This window comes from Heptranchias perlo, chromosome 28 (genome assembly GCF_035084215.1).
Source record: "Heptranchias perlo isolate sHepPer1 chromosome 28, sHepPer1.hap1, whole genome shotgun sequence".
In the NCBI taxonomy this organism is placed as follows: Eukaryota; Metazoa; Chordata; class Chondrichthyes; order Hexanchiformes; family Hexanchidae; genus Heptranchias; species Heptranchias perlo.
The window spans coordinates 20,461,761-20,486,485 of NC_090352.1; the positions used below are offsets into that span (position 1 = coordinate 20,461,761).

General features: G+C 38.8%; 2 protein-coding genes across 7 annotated transcripts in view; one reads left to right on the plus strand and one right to left on the minus strand.

Annotated features, from left to right (window-relative positions):
- The first annotated feature begins 573 nt into the window (after positions 1 to 573).
- On the plus strand, positions 574 to 4,542 carry znhit3 (zinc finger, HIT-type containing 3). Of its 5 annotated transcripts, none has more exons than XM_068008175.1 (5): positions 574 to 720; positions 1,399 to 1,430; positions 2,585 to 2,674; positions 3,423 to 3,503; positions 4,113 to 4,542. In XM_068008175.1, the coding sequence occupies exons 1-5, from the start codon at positions 653 to 655 to the stop codon at positions 4,304 to 4,306; spliced, it is 465 nt and encodes a 154-aa protein (XP_067864276.1). In that variant the 5' UTR covers positions 574 to 652; the 3' UTR covers positions 4,307 to 4,542. The 5 variants fall into 5 exon arrangements, with proteins under 5 accessions (XP_067864276.1, XP_067864277.1, XP_067864278.1 ...); XM_068008176.1 differs by having other exon boundaries at positions 4,116 to 4,542; XM_068008177.1 differs by having other exon boundaries at positions 3,441 to 3,503.
- Positions 4,543 to 7,262: 2,720 nt separating this feature from the next.
- Positions 7,263 to 24,725, minus strand: part of LOC137344904 (unconventional myosin-XIX) — a 39,705-nt gene continuing 22,242 nt past the window's right edge. The window contains exons 12-24 of one of the 2 annotated variants that reach the window (XM_068008167.1): positions 22,979 to 23,052; positions 22,050 to 22,171; positions 21,249 to 21,362; positions 18,925 to 19,101; positions 17,784 to 17,924; positions 17,576 to 17,683; positions 16,925 to 16,995; positions 16,412 to 16,524; positions 14,742 to 14,917; positions 11,956 to 12,085; positions 10,577 to 10,662; positions 9,205 to 9,549; positions 7,263 to 9,029 (exon numbers count right to left, since the gene is read on the minus strand). In XM_068008167.1, the coding sequence (XP_067864268.1) occupies positions 8,922 to 9,029; positions 9,205 to 9,549; positions 10,577 to 10,662; positions 11,956 to 12,085; positions 14,742 to 14,917; positions 16,412 to 16,524; positions 16,925 to 16,995; positions 17,576 to 17,683; positions 17,784 to 17,924; positions 18,925 to 19,101; positions 21,249 to 21,362; positions 22,050 to 22,171; positions 22,979 to 23,052 (1,765 nt within the window). In that variant the 3' untranslated portion in view covers positions 7,263 to 8,921. Of the gene's footprint in view, positions 9,030 to 9,204; positions 9,550 to 10,576; positions 10,663 to 11,955; positions 12,086 to 14,741; positions 15,076 to 16,411; positions 16,525 to 16,924; positions 16,996 to 17,575; positions 17,684 to 17,783; positions 17,925 to 18,924; positions 19,102 to 21,248; positions 21,363 to 22,049; positions 22,172 to 22,978; positions 23,053 to 24,725 lie in introns of those variants that run through there. The other variant, XM_068008168.1, reaches the window with a different exon arrangement.

The window sequence follows — 24,725 nt, forward strand, 5'->3', positions numbered from 1 at the left end:
GAATTTGTCCAGGGATTTAGGTAAGTTTGAATGAAATTAGGGGATACAAAGAGGCCTGAGGGTGCTCTTAGCATAGCCTCCAATTAAAAACTCTAGAAGAATTAGTATTGCCAAACTGACACCTAATTAGTCAGCAGCATTTTTTAAAATCTACTATAACCTTCAGGTGGTGGTTTTATTAAATCATATGTCCTTTTATTCTGACATGAACTTCCTTAGTTGTCAATATCTGCGTCTCCCCTGAGTAGTTGATGGGATCCACAATGAAGGACTGACGATTTGTAATTGTTTAGCATTGTAGGTACAGCACAGGAGGAGGCCATTCGGCCCATCGTATCACTGCCGGCTCTTTGAAAGAGCTATCCCACTAGTCCCATTGAAATAACTTGGCCAGTTTATATTGTGTAGAAAAGGGATACGTGGCAGTGATGACAAGGCAGGGGAAAAAATCCACAGTTGATGACTTCCATTCACTGGTAAATAGGCCTGGGCTACTGACCTGCAATGATCCCCGTGTCGGCGCTCCGCTGATTCTGCCTGCGGGTGGGGTGGATTTGCTCTGAGGTGGATTGGGGCGGACTGCGTGTTGCCGGGGGGAAGCGCACGCGGCGGGCCGTTTACCTCCGGGGCTGTGGAGAGGGTGAAGCGCGGGATGAAGATTTGCCGCGTCTGCGAACAGCAGCCACCGAAATACCGGTGTCCGCGCTGCGGCCTGCGGTAGTGAGTACCGCCCTTGCATACTGTGGTGGGCCTCGGTGTCGGAGTAGGGCCCTAAGCGGGCTTCACTATAGGGGAGCGGCCGCTCACGGTCGGCGTTAGTTGTAACTCTAGCGGCCTCACGGGCTCTTCCTGCCCGTTTAAAGGCCAAATTCGGTCACGGATCCCACGGTTACAGCCGGTGGCTTGGCTCCACTTCTTAAATCTCTTAGGCCTGTTTTCTCCTCTCCTGTCCTGAAGGAGTTGGCACCGTAACTGGGATGCGGTTCCACTCGCTCTCCTGTACTTTGCCGCTAGACAGTGTCAGCTGGTTGTTTCTGTTATGGGGATATTGCAGCCAAGCTTGGTCTCTGATGTGGGATCAAAGCAGGGCCAGGCTTAGCTGTGATACCTTCAAAATTGAATAGCAGGAGTAGCTGAACAGTGAGCAGGAGATGCTGCTGATTTTTTTAAATTTTCCTCCCCAACCCTCCAGCTGAGATTAGCAAACTGGGCACTTTACCTCTGTCTGAATGCTATGCTAGACAACTTAAGTACTGTCGGAACTGAAGATGATAGGAGATGGGTATCTGTTTTGTGTATTTTACGGTTGGAGTTAATACTGAAAGTGTTTCCATTTAAGATGCTTGAAGGAAGGATTTTAATTGTCAATTATAATTTTGCTTTTGCATTTATTTTCAGTTGTTCTGTGGGATGCTACAAGAAACACAAAGGTATGGATTATTCTGTGTGGCTCCCTAAAGCTATGTATAATGTTTTACTGTGTGGATGGATTGGTTGTTAGGTGGTTGTGAAACAGCCAAAGGAAACTTTAATATGTTATGGCCAGGCAGCCCATTGACCAATAGATGTAGTGTTTGAGGAGTAGATTATGATATTGGCAGGACCTGTTTGAATCCTCTGTGAATTGACTTTCTCCTTGATGGAGGAGTGATGCCAATTCTGGCAACAGTAGCTAACACCTATTGGATTGCAGATGCCAGTAGGATGATGTGTTGTTCAGGGCCTGCACTGTTAAGGGTATGAATGGAAAGCCTCCACCTTTTCATCCTTGATCTATTAACATTATTTGTCTCACTCTACTCTGATCTCAAATAGAAATCTCCTAACTCCTTCATTGTGAAAGCTGCATCCAAGAAGCTTGGTTTCTTTTTATGCTAAGTGCTGCTTTTATCCCTGAACAACTCTTAACTCTATAGAGCCATAAACCACCTGCTCCCATCTGAGGATAGTTTTTGAATAGCCCTCTTGCATTCCAGAACTGGATGCAAGTCTTTCTTGTATTGATATTACTGTGGTTAGTGCTATTCTGAACTTTGTCTTGTTCCTCCAATATTGAAATACATCTCCCTACTTTTCTTTGCTCCCCGTTGTGTTGAAATCAAGACTCATCGTACTGTCTCTTACACTAACTCTTTTCCAGGATATCAAATCTATGGTTTTCCTTTCTTTTGTTATCTGCAGGCCTTTAAAATCTATCAATGTTAAGATTTACCTTGACTTCTCTACTACTGTTTTCAACTCTGCGCTGTCATAACCCTTTTACGTAGATTTCTCAATTTACTTTTAAAAAAGGACTTAACAAGTGGGAATCCATTTGTGAGGCAATGCATGCAGTATTCAAGAGCAATGAATTAAAAGGCCAAATCAAATTATCTTTAGACATACCACTCCACCTCCCAGCTGCATAATTGTGACTGAAGCCATAGCTTTTTGAAAAGATTCTGCTTTCTGAATTACTGCTGTTTGCTCGTGCTGTAGTGTGAAATCTTCAAGTCCTTTTGTGAGTTAACAGTTGGACAAAGACCCTTTTTGCATATATTTTTATTTCTGTAAAACAACTAAAAGCAGTACTTTGTTTTACTAGATGATTGTAAACCACAGGAGTCTGGTTCAGTGACAACAATTTCAGAGCTTTCTCCAGTACTGAAGGGAATAATGCGGCAAGACGGTAAAGGTACAGTTGTAATGTGGCTACAAGAGAAATATCTACATGGTTATAATTGTTTTTAAGGGCTCTGATGCTACAAATCCATATCTTCTTCAGTTTGCAAACTGTTCTGGATCCAAATTTCAAAACATAATTTATCAAATATTTTGGGGCACAAAAATATTCAGATGAATGAGTTTTACTATAGTTGTGTCAAGCTAATACAAATGTATTATTTATAAGGCACTTATAAACCTGCAGTGGACAGAAAATGTGTGTTTCTTTAGCCATCAGGTGCAGTAAATATAAACCTTGCAACTTGCATCCCCTTTAGGGATGGGCAATAAATGCTGGCCTTGCTAGCGACGCCCACATCCCATGAACAAATTAAAAAAACAGGGCTAGATGGACAGCAAACCCAGGAGAGTGGTACTGGGAGGTCAGGAGAGGGGGATAAAAAAATGAACATGGCCAGCATCTGAAGGGGAAAAGGTGGATTAAAGTTTCAACTCATTTTCTGATCTGATGAAGGATTTATACACAAAGTAAATCCATTTAAAAAAAAATTCTGATGTGCTATGTATTTACAGTATTTTCTGGGTTTTAGCTTCAGATTTTGAGCATCTATAGTTTAATATATGCCTACAGAGGGAAGACCAATCACTTGTTAGGCTGCCATTAAATAGTTGAACTGTGGGTTCTTTCATTATCAGGAACTACCCTCCATTGGTGTCAATAAGTTGTGTTGAAGCCTTTTTTTAAAAAATGTTAACAGGCCACTGCTGGTCCACAGATGATATCTTGGGTGAACATGAAGAATCTGATCGGATACCACCAAAGAAACTGAGACTGCTGGGTATGTAGACAAAAATTATTGACTGCAACTAAAAAAAAAACTGATGAATTGTGGCTTTCTAGCATTTGCTATTAGGAATAACTAACTAGAACCAATTACCTTAATAGTTGCTGTTTCAGCACCTGATTTCCACAGGATAAACTGGTTTGGTTCTTGGACAGGTCACTTGAAATGGGTTTCAGTTGTAGTGTTAATGATGGTGACAGCCTCCTTTTCAGGGCCAGGGGGCATCTTAATCATTTGCACTCCTGCTCGCTCATCATGTGACAGTGGTCACTGAGGCTTCTAACCCACACTGTGCCCAAGGCCCCAAGACTGCACTACAGAGAGGTAATCGACTACCTCTTCCAAACTATCCATGCGCTTGCTTAGGAGCACTTTCAGTCCTTCCTGGACCGTGGGAGATCCATCCTTGGAGCATGATAGAACTGCTGCAATCTTTCTCCCCATGAAACAGGCCAAGTACCTCTGTAGCACCCTTGCAGATGCTGACTGCCAGCCTCATCCCCTGCTCTGGGCTCTGGTGGAGTGGACTTCAGCCACTAAGGCTTCAGTTTTAAATATGATGGATTATTACACCCCTGTTCATTCTATCTGTTATTCCAACAGCAGAATCAGAGGAGTTGAAGAGTTTACTTTGTAACCCTCACCTTAGACAGTTGCTGTTGACAGTGGACAAGGCAGAGGATAAAGAAAGCATCATGAAGACAGCCATGCAGGAACCAATTTTTGTGGAATTTGCAGATCGGTGTCTACAAACAGTTGAACCCCCAGAGAAAGAAAATGAATTTCTTACCTCCTAGTATAAACTGTCTAACCCTTGACCAAATAGTTTTGTAATTACTTTGTAAAATTTATAGCTATCCTGGTTTTAATTGTTTTTCTACTTGATTGCAAAATGGAGCTTGAGTACTCAGCAAGTTATTGAATGTGCTGTGATGCCAAAGGCTTTGAACAATTTTGTTTTCCAAAGTTTGATTGATTTATAAACCATTGTAATAAAATTACTTTAATAAAAGAACATAGCTGAAGAATAAAACAGTACTCCAAGTAGAGCCTAACTGATGGCTTGGTACAAATTCAACAACATTGTTTTTTTTTTATATACTATGACTATAGATAAAACCCAGAATCCAATTTGTCTTCCACCTTTGAAAGATCTGTCCCTCCTTAGTATTTATGATTTACTTCCTTTCATTGTTCAATTCCAGTTGGAATATTTTACATTTATTTGCATCTGCTGCCTATCTACTCCCTCTACAAACTTACCTCTACTACATTCTACTTCAGTTTATCATTCTCTGATTTAGTATCAGAGCTTCATTATCATTCCGATATACATAAATGGAAAAGAAGTTTAAACCATCACCTACATGTCACCAGTCCAAAAAAAATCCATTTATCCCTACCTTTGCTTTTGTTCCTAACCATGCCTTTTACATTTTTGTAAGTCTCTTATGTGGCACTTTATCAAATGCAGTCTGAAAAATCCCCATACATTCACCATACTCCTACTTAAAACAAATCCATGTGGTTTGTTCCTGATTAGTCCATTCCTGTTATAGACGTAGAGGCAGATTTTCCTGTTCCTATGCTCGAGCTTTTGGACTGCCTGGGTGCAATAAATAGAAAAAAAAAATCAGGTGATAAATAGATGCCAGTAAGAGAGCCTGCCTGATTGTGTCTATTTAAATGTACAGCTGGATGGTGTTGGTGTACATATGGAACCTGACATGACTTTGGTTGATGTCACCGATTGGCAGTGTGTAGATAAGAAATAGAGGATAGATCCTACTACTAATACAGGCAGCTTCCCTCCCAATCTCTTGGCCAACATTCAACTAGTTGCATTTATATAGCACCTTTAACATAAAATGTCCTACAATTGTGCAACATGATTGAACTGACCAGTTCAAATTTGTCGAGAGTTACAACTTCTCACTATTATCTCACCAGCAGTTCCTATAAGCCAGAAGTGCTGATGATGGAACTTGTATTTTTGCAATGAAGTGTTATTGTCATTAACTTTTGACAAAATAATTAGGCTTCAGAATGATGTAAGAAAGGTAAGTTCTATCTCACTGCAGCCATGTTTACCGCATACCTATATTTAATGAAAATGTAATTACAGAAGAGGAAAGGACTGCCACTTTAATACTGAGAGTCCTTTAGATCTTCAGTGATTATGGAGTGCAGCGCAGGAAAGAGAGAGTAGTGTGAAGAAAACTTAATCGGGTCCTAGTCCTGATTGCACTGAGGAGACGATTGCAGTGACCACAGTGCAATCAAGAATAGGACGAGATAGTTTTCTTCACATTTTGTAGAGCACATCAAGAATAGGCTGGACTGTGGTGCCTTAATGGTTGAACAGCCAACACCATCTACATTTACACCTGAACAATGACCATTTGGGTTAGGTACCATCTCCCAATGGAATTATACCTCAGGACAGGTTAATACTTGCTAGGGAAAAGAACATAGGTATATGTCTCTCTGATCAGTGCGATTATAAACTAATTTGATAAAGGCATATCTAAATAAATGTGATACTTCAGAAATTTTAAACCAGACTGAAGATAGCTTCACAAATTATATTCTGAGACGGCACATCACTCAAACAGCAGTCTTACACACCAAAGAAGGATTCTTTCCATTTTTCAAAACCAGGGTAATTGAATCGCAAGATTCCTGCCTGTAAAGTTGCAAGGGATCGGAGGGATAGAAATCAATTTAAGGATTGACACGCACAGAAGTTTCCTACCAGACAACACAAATATCTTAGATTAAAATTGGATTGTGTCAGTCCACAAGAAAATAAAAGCCCAAGAGATAAGAGCAAAATACCTTAAAGTCTTCCCTTATCTAAAAACAATGCATGCCAAAATGTTTATGCATATATGTTTAATCCTGCACAGATCACTTTCTCATTTGTACATACAAACAGTTTACTTTCACTTAATAAGATTACAGTATATAAATACTTAAACAATACATTTATCACGTGTGATTTTTCAAAGAAGCAAATTCCATCATCGATCCCAGATTTTTGTTTAGTAACAGCTGCTTGATTTGAAATAATTACAGAATACTGAGAAACACAGAAATTCATGCCAGAGGCTGCACTGCACAAGAGATAAAAGTACAATGCACTCCATAAGTAACCCAAAAATGTGTACTTTAGGGACATTTTATAAGGCCACTTTGGCCGCATTGTCACTGCTGAGTTCAATGATTGGGAGTTTGGTAGTAGTAGTAGTTCTTTCCACTACCCTGAAGGATTACCTTCGCTGAGTAAGAGGCAGTTCAGCAACATTTAAAAAAAAAATGAAAACAAATACAAATTTGCCAAAGTATTTTTAAAACTAAACATTTTCATTTATGTTAATCCATGGATAATACTTAGTGCAAAATTTTATTGTCCAGTTAAAATTCTTTTGCAGCTCTCATTAAACTCTCAAATTGCACAAACTATTCATTATACACTATACTATTTAAAAGATTCAAAAATACTTTGGTTATTTCCATAAATGAGAGTTGAACGTAGTCTTCGCTGTGAACAATTAAGAGATCACAAATCAGCTAGTCCTTGGATGTAGTTTCAACAAAGAAATTTACATGTAGCAAGCCAGTGATACAGATCGTAGCAGCAGATTGGATGATGTGGACTCACATCCCAATACTCCAACATGGCGAGTTACTGGCCTCAGCTGGACTCCAGGAAAGTGACAGGAGGGTTGATTCTGAATACTCATTCAACTCTTTAAAATTAAATAGATTTTTATTTAGACTGAATCCATACAGCAATGCAAGAACACGTGCCTGAAAAACAGGAACTTTGGATTTATGCAGCTTCTCCACCTTGGTTTTGTGATTCTTTTCCTGCAGCCTCTTAGTGAAGGTTACAGAACAGTACCGGGCTGGCCACTTTCCATCATGAAATGGCAACAAGTGGCAGAAAGCAGAAGCAGAAGAAACACTTCAAAAAAAAATCCGACATTACTTCCTGTGAGAACCTGGATGCTCAGAGTGCTCAACCCCCATCTCAGTGACAAGTTTACAACCATGTTTTTCTTGTCCCTTCAATCCATTTGCCATTGATTGGTTGAGCACCATCAGCTTCCAGTCAAACAGCTTTTTCTTCGATTTGGAACTCTATCCACCAGACATATACCTCACCCTGCTTAAACATGGTGTGCTGTTGGCTGATCGCAAAGCAGCATTGATAGTGAAATGTGGAAGAGTCGAAAGCCTACATTTTTATCCAAATATGCTCAACTGATAGCTGTTTGGAAAGACGACAGTAATCTAAAAATAAAATAATTTAGTGTCTTACAATGTCATTGTTCAGTACATCTTTAAATGAGGGATTTATGAAGGTAAGATAGCAGGATCTTTACACACGTACCCAAGGGTATGAATGCCGTGCAAGAAAGTAACTTGAACTTTTCTATTCCGTATGACCTACATACTGTCAGTACTCAGCATTAGGAGGTCAGTAAAATTGTTTTCCTTGGTTTGCTCCCAAACATCATAGCTCCAAGCATATACTATAAATATGAAAAACAAAAAAAATAAAAACATAGTAGTGTTATTTAGGCTTAAATTAGTGGAGGCTGTAGAACATGGAATAACTAAGTGAAAGTCAAAGTATTCTTTTTGTTTGAGATAGGAGTCAGGTTTAAAAAGTGTCTCACATTTAGAAAAAATGACAAAGAAAATATTGTACAAGTTTCTCAAATTAAGACATCTCTGAATTAAAAAAAAAGTTAACTGTAGTGCTCCTATGAATACACATTAATTGTTGGCTTTTGTTCAAATCAACCATCCTGAGGTAATGGCACTTATTTATGTAACATGGATTTTGACATATAAATTGAAATAGAAATGAACTATGATATTTTGGATTGAATTTCTCATCAGAAAAGGCAGTATAAGCAGTCTTAATAAAAAATGTAGTGTATGCAGTACATGGTTAACTCCTTCACCTCAGGTTGAGATTCTCTAGATGGTCTCAGTAATGCACTGTTCTGGTTTTGTTTTCTTTAAAATGTTTTTTTTGAATGATCATTTCTTAAAAGTCTTATTGAACTTTGTGAATTTTGTTTAATAGGTGTGAAATTAAAACTAATAGTGCAAATACAAATCTACGTTCTTGGAGTAAAATGCATTTTATCCAAACCTCATCACAACATTTACCTGACGAAGGAGGAAGCCTCCGAAAGCTTGTGAATTTAAAATAAAATTGCTGGACTATAACTTGGTGTTGTAAAATTGTTTACAATCATCACAACCCATCAGTAATTTTTATCTGGGGCTAATCTGATCAAAGTTTGAGCTGCTTTTCTGGTTATGGCTCACACCAGCAGATTATGTGGGTGATGGGGGCAAGGTATATTGATAAAATTATTAACTTTACATCTATTCCAATAAAATCTGGTTAAGGCCAATGATTGTGCATTTTTGGTGTTCTGGATAAATATCAGCAAAAAGCAATGGAGATCGTCTGCAGTGAAACTTTACTTGCACCTAGGAAAAAAAAAGGAATATAAAATTAAGTTATGTCACACAAGATCATCATGCACATTGAATATTAAAAGTACCATTTAGCATATTTCTCCTAAATATGGCAATACAATTTTTTGTTATTGTGGCAGACACAAATATCATTTCTACTATACAGGAGAAAAAAAAAATTCCTTACCTGAGGTATTGCTCTAATGGAAGCAATACCCTGATCGGACTGATTACGTTCCACTTTATGATTACTTCTCCACCGCACCTTCAAGGCAGCCAGTCGAGTAAAGGCCTTAAGAGTTCCAGACACAGATGGAGTCATTCCAGTAATGCAAAAAGAGGACAGGACTAGACCCAGAGGCCAGGAGTACAACTTTAGATCTTGGAATTGAGTACCTTGGGAAAGTTTGTTTGGTGAATCATGTAATGACTGAAATAAAGGCGAGCAAATAGGAGAACCTGGAACCAATTCCATTTCTTTAAAATCTGTTGTATCATCCAATTCTTCTGCTGCCAAGGCTTCCATTTTAATCTAAAAGGTTTTATCAATAAAAAAAATTAGGTGAATAGTTGATAGCTTGCGTGTCAGCTTGGCTCATTTGGTAGCACTCTCACCTCTGCATAGAAATGTTGTGGATTCGTCCCACTCCAGAACGAGAGCACATAATATAAACTAATATTTCAGTGCAGTACTGAGAGTGCACCATATTGTTGGAGGTGTTGTCTTTCTGAAGAGACATTAAACCAAGGCCATGTCTGCCTCTTTACTGCATGCAAAAAAAATCCAATGGCTCTATTCAAAGAGAAAGAAAGAACAACGACCGTGCATTTATATAACACCTTGTGTCCTTAGGACATTGCAAATCACTTTATAACTAAGGGATTAGTTTCATAGTAGTCACTGTTAGGTGGGCAAAAGGAACAGGGAGGTCTGTGTGTCCTGGCTAACATTCCTCCCACAACCACTACCACCAAAAAAAAAATTAACTGCTCATTCATTTCATTTGACATGTATGGGATCTTCCTGTAGATACTTAATTGCTGCTTTCCCCTAAACAGTGACTACACTCCAAAAATAATTCAGTGGATATGAAGCTCTATGAGACATCCCAAGGATGGAATAAAGTGCTATATAAATGAAAGTTAATTTTCTTTTTCTGCCTTTCTATTGTTCAACATATCTGAATGAAGGTACAATGTGCATTCTGAATCTTGCACTCCATGAACTCATGCTGAATCAACACCAGTATTTTTATATTTTAGCTAATTACTTAATGAAGAAATTGTAAAACTCCCATAAATACATTCCAAGGTCTGCTCTGATACTGCAAAATGTGATTAGATCTTGTTCTACAGAAGGTTAACAAAACGAGTGTACTGTAATGCCATATTTCTAGATCAAGACGTATGAAATTTATGCAAATTTTTAAATTTGATAATCAAATTTAGCTCTTCAAAAATGCTGTTTTAGTAACTTAAATGTTAATTGCATAATGCAATTCAAAACTAAGTTAATGCCAGATACAGTAGCATTTTTTAAATTCAAAATTACAACTCACTTTCCAGGATTTCCATGCTTTTTGCATCACTGTAGCAGCATGATGGAGTTTTTTAATCCACTGTCTGGTCAACCACGATCTAATAGCTACAGAGAAACAAATAAATGAACTGTAAACTTGCAAGAATGCATTGGGTGTAAAAATTAGCAATGAAGTGTTACAATCTGTATGAGTGCAAACCTTTAAATTAACTGATGCCTGATGCATTGATCTAGTTTTATAATTTATTTTAAAAAAGGTACAAAAGATGTTATTCAGTTTAAAATGGACATTAAGGGTCCTATTTTCCCATATGTGAGCACGTACATGGAAGGTAGGCTTGTTTCTGTTGTACAAGGAATGTTTGCAGAAATAGCCGTTCCTACCAATTTTCTGGACTAATTAAAAAATGAAAAGCAACTATTGCATTTGGCAAGAATTACTATTAAAATTATATTAGGAGTAAATCAAGACCCAATGTGTTACACTAGATATATCTTTAGATAGTCAGCATGCTGATGATAGGTTGGCCAGAAGTTGTGAACCTTGACGCTTGGCTTCAGGTCTATAGGCGAGTGGAACAGATGAAAAAAAAATTAAGTTGAGATAGGAATGATTGTAGTACTCCAGCTGGTTTGTATTCACTTGAGTTTAGAAGATTAAGGGGTAATCTAATCGAGGTGTTTAAAATTATAAAAGGGATTGGATAGGGTAGATACAAAGAAACTATTTCTTCCAGGGGGAATAAGAGGGCATAATCTTAAAATTAGAGCTAGGCCACTCAGGAGTGAAATCACGAAGCACTTTTTTTTTTACAAAAAGGAGTGGAAATCTGGAACTCTCCCCCAAAAGGCCATGGATGCTGGATCAATTGAAATTTTCCAAGATTGAGATCCGTAGATTTTTATTAGGTAAGGGTATCAAGGGATATGGATCAAAAGGCAGATAAACGAGTTTAGGTACTGATCAGCGATGACCTAATTGAATGGTGGAACAGGCTCGAGAGGCTAAATGACCTATAACCGTTCCTATGTTCTCTTGGACCTAGGTTTCAAATCCAGCCCAGTATTGGCGGTAAGGGGAATATCAATTCAGCTACTAGTGGGCACAGGTCAACATTACAAAAGTGGCCCTAATTCAATGCTAATTGGTAAATTCAAGTGGTTAATAGGAAATGAGAAAAATAGGCAACATCACAATGCTACAATAGTGGTGCTCTTCTGAGGCTGAGTCTCAGGCAACTTGTGGGGCAGAGTCGAGGGAACTTCACTCTGCACCGATTCATAATAAACGTGAGGAGGGAATACTTGAGCAAGACACTGATTCCTGAATTGGAAAGTGTTCCATTTCATCACTAGCATTTCTTAGCTAGGTGAACATCAAAAAGGTACAATACTTGCCTGCTTGGATGATAGTCGCTGCCCGCCTTAGTCGTGCTAATTTTCTCCGACGGTATCTTCGCCAGCTACATTGAATACAAAGTGCCTTTTCGGAAAGTGTTTGACTCCTTGCACTTTCGAGCAGCTCGAGCTAAAAGGGATTTAATAATGTAGACATTTACTAACTACAGTGAAGAATTTTGCTTACTTTCAATAAACCTGTCTTTTCTTGAAAAAAAGTGTTTATAGAAGAGCAATATTGGATTTTAAAATTTATTCTTCAAAATGCATTTAGAAAAAACATGTTTTTTTGACAGATTTTAATGCCATCAGCTATCCAATTAGAACGTGCAGGTGTGTTTTTAGTAATGCATTACAAACTACATTAGAAGCACACGACTACCTTTAACATTATGTTATAAAAATGGTACATCTAACAAGAATTTCATATCCATCACACTTCAACAAAAGTGTAAGGAAACAGAGGCAGTCACTGACACAGATGCCAGAATGCCTATCCACTAAGCGACTAAAAATGTGGGGGGTGGGGAGTCAGGGTTATGATCTGCAACCTGAACAGCAATGTAAACTCCTACTTCGTTTAGCGTTTACTTAACAGCATTTAGATCATGTATCCTTAAAAGGACATTGCTTCAGCTTAACAGCAGAATAATAAATTATGCATTTCCTGGTACAATAACATGATTCTTATAAAACAGAGCGTCATTCAACTTAGTATCAGCAATGCCAAGGGAGACTCAACAACATATGTAGCAGTTTCATGCCGAAACATCTCAAAGGCTTCTGCACATAATTAGTTTTTGAAGTGCAGGAACTGTGGCAATGCAAACTAAAACATAGTTATTCTGCACCAGTAACATGCCATTGCAGTGAGATGAACAAGCAATCTTTTTTTTTTAAAAAGTGATACTGGTTGAGGGAGGAATGTTAGCTCAAACACCTTGTCCAGGGTGATGGGAAAACACCCTGTTCTTCTTCAAAATCACCATGGGATCAGCCACCTGAACCACTAAAGCATGTAATCAGGACATCTGTTTCACATTGCATCCTATTTGGGAATGCACCACTCCCTCAGTGCAGCATTGGAGAGTCTGCCTAGATTATAAACTGAAAGCCCCAGTGCAGGGCTTGAACCTATAACCATAAGACCCAGAAAAGGATCTAAACTCCTGGTTATTTAGGACAAAGAAGATTAAATAAATCCTGCATTTAGGATTCACATTGAAATCACTTTTCAGAGCTGCCATTTAAACTGCCGACTGAGCACATCCCGTTACATGGAAACTATTGGTTCTTCGGTCTAATAAGACATTGTAAAGTATCCTCTGTTTGTCTATTACTATTTATAGACTTGGAAAATACAGGACTGTTTAATATTTAATCTCATCAAAATCTAGATTTGTTTTGCCTCTGACTTTTCCTCCAGATCTACTAAATAAAAACACAGATGGATTTCTAGATTCAAAGGGAGGGCTTAAAAAACACATCTTTTCCTCGGTGCAGTTCATGAGCTAAAATATTCAAGTGCCTGATATTGTAGAATTAACCCAAGTTATGTGCTAGATAATCTTTTTCCTCAGGTTTTGCAAACAGGTGTACATGGAACATGCCAGCAGTACAAATAGAGCATTTTGCAGTTTATCATCTGCTCTCCTTTCAACAGTGTGTTTCTACAAGGGCTCCCTAAAAATAAAGACAATGGAGCTAAGAGTATCCAGGAGAGAGATGGCAGACTCTAAGTCAAAATAGTTTCAATGTAAACATATTTCTTGATGGAATAGAGAATAACGTCAACATATGAAAAAAAGAGTAGCTTGTATGAGTGAGTGGGCTGCTGTTGCTTGCTCACATTGTAAACTGTGAAATATACTACAGACTCAATAAGAAGCACTCTGTCAGGAATGTAAAGATGGTTTGTGACAGAGCACTTTGATTTGTAGACGTCACTTAATGCAGACGTAGCAAATCCCACAGCAGATCATCCCTATTAACCAATTTTCACTGAGTCTACATATTTCAAATCAGGCTGCCCACAGAAATAGCAGACACCATGAAGACCTTAATTCATAGTTTTTATGATTTGAGTATGCATGTCATAGCAAAATTAAGAAAACAAAAGCACAAGTTAACCTAGTCGTTCCATTTAATACAGAATGCTGCTTGCAGCAAGTTTGTTGAGAAACAAAGAATATTTTTTGATCTACTATGGTCGTCTTCACTCCAAGTGTAGTTATCAATTCGTTGGTGCATAGAGCAGATGTGAAGGATAAATGAATGAGGAAGACGACAGATTACAATGCATTCATTTTTATTCTAACAGGAGTAAATTTAGAAATACATAGAAGTTACAACACAGAAACAGACCATTCCGCCCATCCAGTTCATGTTGGCATTTACCCTCCATGTAAGCAAAATATCCTAATCACTTTCATCCACTCTGTTCCCGTATCTCTATCCAATCTAATTTTGAATGTTGACTACAGTTCCTTTCTCAACCATTAACCCTGGAAGTGAATTCCACAACCTCAAAACTCTAAGTAAACATGTTTCTCCTGCCCTCTATTCTAAATCTCTTACATTTAATCTTGTATCTATGGCCCCTCCTTCTTGACCCCTCAACTACTGGAAACACTCTGCTTCTATCTACCCTGTCCCATCTTTTCATAATTTCAAACACTTATCATATCCGCCCCCATAATCTGCAATGTTCAAACAAAAATGAAAAAAATATATAAATCAATATATAATGAGAGAGAGAATTTCTCAAGACAATTTAGGTAACTTACCATGCTATGAGTCATGAACACTTTTGTTTTGCCACAGTGTACTAGTGAGCTATATGACTTGTTCTCAGTTGGGTTATAGAAGGAGGATACAACACTTCGGCCAGCTAATACGTTTGTGAGAATGTCCTGCACAGTGGACTGCAAAGCCTCAGTGCTGCCATCTGTTGATGATGAACCTGTAAATGCAAACGATATCCATTTCCATGGCAACAGCATCTTCATTACAGGCAGATGTGAGAAAGCATCAGAGACCGCAGCATAGTCGAGTCAATTAGCAAGGTGAAGGCAGCAAACAGAAAGTGTAAGAATTGGTGAAGAGTCAAATCGAGAGAAACTGGAAGGAAACAGAAAATATAGGAAGGAGAGAAAATTAAGAGGACAAATTTAATACAGCAACAGTTACAAAACATACAGCATTAGCACTAAACTTAACAACAGTATATAAATAAAAGTTACTTTGCTATACATAAGGCTTTACTACCAATACAGTATTAAAACAGGAATCATTTAGCTGAATTATAGTTTATGTTGTATAAACTGGTTTCATTCCTATCTATCCAGTCGTAGCCAGAAAAATACCTGCAGTGGCTTCTCTTCCTGCTCCGTTACCTCTGGAGTCCCCCAAGGATCTATCTTTGGCCCAATCCTATTTTTCATCTACAGGCTGCCCCTCGGCGACATTATCCGAAAACACAACATCAGGTTCCACGTGTGCACTGACGACACCCAGCTCTACTTCACCACCACCTCTCTCGACCCCTCCAATGTCTTTGATTTGTCATGCTGCTTGTCCGGCATCCAATATTGGATGAGCAGATGTTTCCTCCAATTAAATATTGGGAAGATGGAAGCCATTGCCTTCGGTCCCCGCCACAAACTCCGTTCTCTAAACACTGATTCCATCGCTCTCCCTCTGGCCACTGCCAAAGGCTGAAACAGACTGTTCGCAACCTTTGTGTCCTACTTGACCCTGAGCTGAGCTTCTGACCCCATATGGTCTTCATCACCAAGACCGCCTACTTCCACCTCCGTACAATCGCCTGTCTCCGCCTCTGCTGCTGAAATCCTCATCCACACCTTTGTTACCTCTAGACTTGACTATTCCAATGCTCTTCTGGCTGGCCTCCCATCTTCCACCTTCCGTAAACTCGAGCTCATCCAAAACTCTGCTGCTTCTTTCCTAACTTGCACAAAGTATCATTCATCCATCAATCTTGAGCTCGCTGACCTGCACTGGCTCCCCAGTCCAACAACGTCTCGATTTTAAAATTCTCATCCATGTTTTCAAATCCCTCCACGGCCTTGTCCCTCCCCATCTCGGTAACTTCCTCCAGCCCTACAACGCTCCGAGATCTTCCACGCTCTTCCAATCCTGGTCTCTTACGCATCCCTGATATTAATCGCTCCACCATTGGCGGTCGTGTCTTCAGCTGCCTAAGCCCCAAGCTTTGGAATTCCCTCCCTAAACCTCTCTCCTTAAAACCTACTTCTTTGACCAAGCTTTTGGTCACCTGTACTAATATCTCATGTGGTTCGGTGTCAAATTTTGTTTGATAACGCTCCTGTGAAGTGCCTTAGGACATTTTATCTACGTTAAAGGCGCTATATAAATGCAAGTTGTTGTTCTAAATGTTGCTCCTAAAACTACCAACAGAATTGATATTACAAACCTTTCTTCCTTTTTGCAGGAGAGCATCCATTAATGCTGGCTGCAGTTTGTAAATGAAATTGCCGATATATTCTTTTAAGTCCATAGCGCTCCAGAAATTGCTGGAATGTGACCCTAAATTACAAATTACTGTTAAACACCATGTGTGAAAACCAAAACATAGCTTATAACAAATGCCCATACAACAGACGGTGTGTCAGTTTTGAATTCAGGCTAAATGAAATGCGAAATTTACCCTGCAATATCTTTCCCAAAGGAACCACCTGTCAAATCAATCAGTATTCTCAGTGTAACTGGCCTGATTTCCAGATTTAGTTATTCATAACCCAGTAGGAACAATTAGGTCATAATTATTATACATTATGTTCCAACATGTTTTAGGCATAAGTCAAGAGTTATAATTAGCTGAAGATCCCTTATTCCACTCATTTACTCTGGCAATTAATACATGACACACAAGGAGCCATAAGTACTTACCATATAAAACAGGTGGAACAGTAATGGTCGAACATACCTAATAGGGAATCCAGCTGCACTTATGTTGATTGTTTCAACTATACCACAGGCTTCTAGCTGGCTGAGAATCTAAAACAAAGAGGTCACTTTATGAAGTTTTCTCATCTCAAAATAAGCATATGTACTATAAAATATTTGATGTAAATCTCCTCTGGCTGCACCATGGACAAATTCCAAAAGCATGGTGCACCTACAGTAAAATCGTATATAAAGACAAAACATCGATTTGAAATGTTACGTAAAATGTAGTTGTGTAAATAAAATCAGACGTGTTAAATTCAGAAATACCACTTTACTAAAAGGAGTGTGTGTAACACCAGAGACTTATGGCATTACCTAAATTTAATAATACTAGTATCTCTATTTAAAATTGTTAACATTTTGAAACTATAAATTAAAACATTTCATAAAACTGCCAGCACTGACTGAAATCAAGGTTAAAACTATTAACTGGAATTTTCTCTTAAATTAAGAGAGCAAAACAAAACTCTTTGTATTACAGCCTCTGAAAGCAGATGTGCTAACGTACAGAAAACAGTTTGTAAGTCAAACTAATCCAACTTTCACCAGTTTAATTTGAATATTCATTATTAGTTTGTTGCTTGTATCTCCACCTACATGTGAAATTTTTCTTATTCTACTACAATACCTCCTCAGATCTGAAAAGGAGAGGCTTGCAGTCCATATTAGGCTTGATGCATCTGATGTAATGAGGTGTGGTGCTGTTCAAAATACGCATGAGGCTTTCCAGTGAACCCTGCAGGAGAAAGAAGAGGAGAAACAAATGGGGGATAGTCCTACAGGAGACTTATCTTGCATTGGTCAGGTATAGCAATGCAGTGTTAATACAAACAGACCTTAAATTTGGAGACCACAGTAACTGCTTTGTTCTGAGCTTTAGTGTCATTATGTTCTTTCTCTTCAACCGGAAATAGCTCCTTCAGCAAGGCATCGTGGGACTCCTGCAACAATTGCACCAGTTCTGATGGGACAGGATCCTAATGCAGCGAGAACATGAAGATTTACAATATATAAAAATGGTCAGTTTGCTGCATAGTGGCCACAGCAAGGTGAACTGCAAAGTAGTAAAACCTGTAGTTTTATTAAAATGGAATTTAGTACCAATGTTTAAATATTTAAAATGCCAATAGTGGCACTATGCTGTGTTTACTTATTTATACACACACACAGCTATCCCTTTACAACACAATTTTTGAAGGTTATACAAAAAGGCACTTTATAAATATTTTAATGGGTTCTTAATTAATGAGGGAGAAATAAGCAATGCAAGTTACATCAGGGTATATCAGAATTTTGTTTTAAACTAAAAGCACATGAGATTAATTTCCAGCACTATTGCACCAAATAGCCTTTCAAGTTACCAAAAATATTACGAGAACTTATTTTTCAGACACAATACGTCTTTTAGAAAGAATATTCTATAATGGTATCATATACTTAATGCATTCAGCAACACAATTGTGATATTTTTATTTTAAATGAGGCTGCATTCTTCTCTCCCTCTCTTCAAACCACACAATTCCTGCATACCAGGGTGAAATGAAGAATGCTGGTGGGGACTACTCAATTTTCTCCCCACATCTCCCACTGGGGGATCCCTGTGCCTTTGTTCATCACTTCCCTGTTGTACTGACCAAGATGAAAAACTTAGTGGAGAAGGGGAAATCAGACATGACTCCCATCACTCATCATGCTATACAAATCCATGTGTGTGCATGTTTGTTTTACAACCCAGTGTTTATTCTGTTCTGGGTGAAGTACAAAACAAAGAGAAAAAAAAAGCTATTAATTCATGACAAGATGGACATTACATACATCAAGCACTACTTTAACTCAGAAGGCTGAGGGTTCAAGGCTCAATCAAGGACTGATAATTTTGTGCAGTGCCGTACTGAGGGAATGCTGCATTGTCAGAGGGGTCATGCGTCATGAACTGAGTATTCAATGAATGCCTCATAAATATTAGATTTTCTTTACCTTGTTCTTTTCCATCATTCCCTCAATCCGGTAGCTGACCTTGCCTGCGTAATGAGCCACTATGAAATTGGGAACCTTGCTGAACACATCCCAGCTCATACAATGGTTACTTGCCAAAGCTGCTTGAAGGCGAGTTTTAAATTGGTTTGCATCTGAAAGTCGGTTGAGGCGGCTCTCCTACAGATAAAGAGATTATGAATAAGTTCAAAATGAAACATCAGTGAGCTTTAATAACTATATGTACATTCCACCACTACAATTTGTTGGACAAATAAGGTGTCAAAACACCCATGTCTGTAGGAGCTGAAATAGCCTTTCAAAAAAAATTGCAGAAATTAGGTAAAAATCCATTTCACTTTTAAAGAATGGCACTGAGCCTGAAATGATCTCTTTCACAAAAATCACATTAAAATAATGTTTTCCCCCTCAGTTGCATGTACAGCAAGAGTCAGTGAAAGTGAAGTTACATCAACATTTGAGCAGCAAAGGCTTGAGCTGGCTGGTAAAATTATATAAACTTTATTTTAAGTAGTGCCAACCATTAGGTGTACTAGAATTTTCACCACTATATATGAGTTTCACAGTACATAGCAATTCAGTGGGAGCACTGCATTTTGTTTACTGTAAATCAGGAATTATTAGCACGTGTGTAAAATTTTGCTAAAAGACATTGTGGTAAATGCAGTAAATTCCCTGTATTACAGCATTTCAAAAATAATTAATTAGCTGTAAAGTGCTTTGGGATGACCTGATGAGATGTGCTATATAAAAGCAAGGATGAGAGGTGCTATATAAAAGCAAGGATGAGAGGTGCTATATAAAAGCAAGTTCTTTCTTTCTTTAAAAGTGGTAAATTTAAGTTTATATAAATGCAAGTTGTTGTAAATGTAGCACAGGTCTTGGCATAAGCAAAATCAATGAAATAGGTGGAACTAAATTTTTAAAAAGACATTTTTCAATCAGGAAAGAAATTTCACCCAATGATAGTTGATAAAGATAAATGCTAGTTCTTCTCATATTTCCCACAGCCAGACTGTAGGAGTAATTTCTTCTCTGGAATGCTAAAAAAAAAACTGGTAATACAGGATTTCAATTACTTTACCAGTCCGATAGATGCAAAATGATACTTTATACAAGTCTAAACACCTCATTCCCAATTTCAATTAAAATATACAACTTAGGCCTGTGGAAACTTTGAGAAACCAAAGTGAATGCAGAAAGAGATGGAACAAAAAAAAACAAACTTCCATTCAGATAATGTCTTTCACATCCTCAGGACGTCCCAAAAGTTTTGCAACACTTTTAAAGTGCGGTCACTGTTCTTATGTAAGAAGGGTAGCCCGTTTGCACACAGCAAGGTCCCACAATCAGAAAATATAATAAATGATTAGTTAATCTGTTTTGGTGGTGTTGTTTAAGGGATAAATGTGGAACTTACTACCACGTGGAGTAATTGAGGCGAATGGTATAGATGCCTTTAAGGAGAAGCTAGATAGGTACAAGAGGGAGAAGGGAATAGAAGGATATGCAGATAGGGTTCAATGAAGTAGAGAGGGAGGAGGCTCATGTGGAGCATAAACACCAGCATAGATCAGTTGGGCCAGATGGCCTGTTTCTGTGCTGTACAATCTACGTAAAAACGTTAACCCCAACACTGGGAGAATTCCTCTGCTCCTCAAATAATACCATGGCATCTTTTACGTCCATCTGACTAGGGAGACTGGACCATGATTTAATATTTCATCCTAAAGATGCATCTCTGACAATGTGGCACTCCTTCAGTACTGTACTGAAGTATCAGCCTAGATTATGTGCTCAAGTCCTGGAGTGGGACTTGAACATATGACCTTCTGACTCAGATGAGTGTACTTCCACGAGCTAAACAGACACTGTGCAGGACACCAAAGTTGAAGAGTAAAAAAAGGGAAGCAAATCAAGAGGTAACTAATAGGGAACATCAAACTTGTATTTTGAATGTATGAAGATTGTAGGAAGAAAGAAAGGCTGAAGGAGACAAGAAAGTCACAGTTTTGAGGTACTGGGAAAGAAAGATTAGAAGACTGCAGTGAGTCTTGATTTCAGCATAACATGGTGCTATACTCTGTCAAAGGCTTTAAAATGTCCTATACAGTGAAAGGTGATGATTCACTGAACCTGCTCAGAAAAGGCTTCCTCCTCCTACTCCGCTCCCTGCCCACCAAAGACAAAAAAAAAATCAACTTTATTTTAACCACAAATTTCCTAATGGGGCAAATCAACTAACAAGGTCCAAACCACTGTGACCTTTTAATCTGTGTTTAAGACAAGTTGAAGAAACAACCAACCTCATTTAAAAGGGAAAAAATGCTGGTGGGATTCCTCTCAATCAGATCTAAACAGCACTGGTTATCCTGATAACTGATGAAGGACCACTCCAGACCCTCTGTGGCATATTCCTCCTAAATAACAGAATGGCAGGGGGTGAAAAAATTTCAAATACAAGACTATAGTAAATCTTCCAGAGGTCTGAGCATTCTGATGGCACCATATCCCATTTGTGCAAATAGCTTGTTTGCACATATCACTGGCAGGCTCTCACTTCTTCCCCGCTCTCCTTATATGTGGAGTTAATGGAAATACATCTACATGTGATAGATTTCACTGCACAAAGGTTACCTAAATAGATTTGATCAAAAATTACTGGGTTTGGGAATAAACAATCTTGCCTTTCTAAAGGCAATTGAATGTTTTGTTAAAAACTTACTTATCAGCAAAATGCCATGGCATCTACTAGTTTCTATAGTGCTTGAGTGATCTTTGGGTGTAAGGGGGATTGGGTGGGGAAGAAGAGTGTACATATATAGGGATTGAACCAAACAGCAGTTTACCACTGAGCTTTAAGCAGATTATTTAGTGTTTGGAATAACTGGAACTCCCGTTTCTGATTTTAACACATTCACAGTCTCATTTATTATTTGGCATCCTTTAAAAAATCTCCCATTGAATCCCAGCAAGTTTTGCTAATTCCTAGTAGCTAATTTGTAGGTTTGTTATTTTCAGACATCCACGAAATATTGCAACAATTACATGTGAAGTGACTCTGATATGCTATGCTAAAAATATACTGGATCATTGAGTTGGAATACCTGCTGTGCCTCGAGATAATGTGCCACAAAGTGTTGCTGGAGTTTCTCATTTGCATAGTTAATACAAAGCTGCTCCAGGTTATTTTGGGGGAATGATTCAAATCCATATACATCCAAGAGACCTGCACAAACAAGAAGGGGTTGAATGTCATTGTTTTGCTCAAATACAATAAACTTTTATAAAATCTCAATTTTAAAAAAACTGAACTATAATGAATTTGGAAATCAGAGGACCATTTATGACAACGCGTGACTGAAATAATTTAAAAAAATCAAAAGTGAATGTTAGATGGCCACCATCTCACGGATAAACATTCAACTTAACTTGTTTCTTTTAAAATTCAGGTTTTACAACCACTTATCGCTCAGAGATGCTTGCTTCCGTTCTTGTGCAATCTACTAGATGCGTAGAATTAAGGTTTAATTTATAAATAAAATGTAGGGCAAGAGATTTGGCACAACATGACACCCTATGACTAATCACCAGTTTCTACACTTAATGCATGTAATGTGATTTGCTGGCGAAGTATTGCAATCGTCTATAAAAAGTCCCAGGAGGCAGTGAAAGGCAATTTGAGTCATCGGAGGATAATAAATCACTTGCCCTAATAAAATGTAATGGACATTGACCTAGCATGGATCTAGTGCTCAGACTCAAGAAAAATAAAAATTAATTTTCAAGTCAATAGATTGCAAATGAATTTGATATTTTAAAAGCAGAAAAATCATATTTGTTTAATGCCGTTCTCTATGAAATGGAGTACATCCAACAAGTGCTTGCTCCTTTCATTAGCCTGTAGGTAAAACTTTAATTGTTTTGTTGGAAGGCTATTTAGAATGCCAGCTTGATCCATTGTCCTAATACATAACCGTAAAATTAACTCATGGAAAGGACCAGGATTTTAACTTTGTAAAACTTGCATAAATACCTATAAAATTGATCCACCTGAAAGAATCTGAGCATATGGAGCCATTTATAACTTTTACCAGCCAGTCAAACAACCTGCAAAAGACCCAATACAAAAAATTAGAAATGAATATCAAGAATACAAAAAAACTATTGCAACACCAACAGATTTACATATGCAAATTTGGCTCAGTTGGTAGCACTCTTGGCACAAATCAGAATGTTATGGGTTGAAGCCCTACTCCAGATGCAGAACACATAATCTAGGCTGACATTTCAGTGCTGTGCTGAAGGAGTTCTGTCAAGACCCCGTCTTCCAATTCAGATGATGTAAAAGATCACATGGCACTACTGAAAGGAGTGGAGAGTTCTCCTGATGTCCTGGCTGTCATCCTTGTCTTGACTAAAATCACCAGGGAACATTATCTGATCACTCATTCAAAACTGGGAGGAGCGTATTGCCAAGGTTAAGCAGAAACTGGGACTGTGGGATCGACGATCCCTCTCGATCGTGGGCAAGAACCTGGTCGTCAGGTGCGAGGTGCTCTCGGTGTTGCTGTACGTGGCGCAGGTCTGGCCCATACCTCGCTCCTGCGCCGCGACAGTCACCCGAGCCATCTTCCACTTTGTCTGGAGATCAAAAATGGACCGTATCTGCAGGGTCACGATGTACAGATCTCCAGAGAAAGGGGGGAAAGGCGTGCCCAACGTGGCCCTCATCCTGATGGCCACCTTTGTGTGCGGCTGCATCAAACTGTGCATAGACCCTCGGTACGCAAACACAAAGTGTCACTACGTGCTGAGGTTCTACCTGTCCCCGGTGTTGAGAAGGATGGGCCTGGCCACGCTGCCACGGAACGCTCCGTCCAGTTGGACCGTTCCGCCCCACCTGTCCTTCGTGGAAAAGTTTGTGCAGAAAAACACCTTTGACCACAAGGCGATTAGCAAGTGGTCCGGGGGTAATATTCTGGCATGGGTGGAGGATTGGTTATCAAACAGGAAGCAGAGAGTTGGGATAAATGGTTCATTTTCGGACTGGCAACCAGTAACCAGTGGTGTTCCACAGGGGTCGGTGCTGGGTCCCCAACTCTTTACAATCTATATTAACGATTTGGAGGAGGGGACCGAGTGCAACATATCAAAATTTGCAGATGATACAAAGATGGGAGGGAAAGTAGAGAGTGAGGAGGACATAAAAAACCTGCAAGGGGATATAGACAGGCTGGGTGAGTGGGCAGAGATTTGGCAGATGCAATATAATATTGGAAAATGTGAGGTTATGCACTTTGGCAGGAAAAATCAGAGAGCAAGTTATTTTCTTAATGGCGAGAGACTGGAAAGTACTGCAGTACAAAGGGATCTGGGGGTCCTAGTGCAAGAAAATCAAAAAGTTGGTATGCAGGTGCAGCAGGTGATCAAGAAAGCCAACGGAATGTTGGCTTTTATTGCTAGGGGGATAGAATATAAAAACAAGGAGGTATTGCTGCAGTTATATAAGGTATTGGTGAGACCGCACCTGGAATACTGCATACAGTTTTGGTCTCCATACTTAAGAAAAGACATACTTGCTCTCGAGGCAGTACAAAGAAGGTTCACTCGGTTAATCCCGGGGATGAGGGGGCGGACATATGAGGAGAGGTTGAGTAGATTGGGACTCTACTCATTGGAGTTCAGAAGAATGAGAGGCGATCTTATTGAAACATATAAGATTGTGAAGGGTCTTGATCGGGTGGATGCAGTAAGGATGTTCCCAAAGATGGGTGAAACTA

Bases quoted from the DNA above. Each gene is read 5' to 3' on its own strand.
- znhit3 (XM_068008175.1), top strand. From the start codon at position 653: ATGAAGATTTGCCGCGTCTGCGAACAGCAGCCACCGAAATACCGGTGT. The intron at 721-1,398 runs GTGAGTACCGCC...ATTTATTTTCAG, and splicing joins CCGCGCTGCGGCCTGCGGTA to TTGTTCTGTGGGATGCTACA. The intron at 2,675-3,422 runs GTACAGTTGTAA...AAATGTTAACAG, and splicing joins AATGCGGCAAGACGGTAAAG to GCCACTGCTGGTCCACAGAT.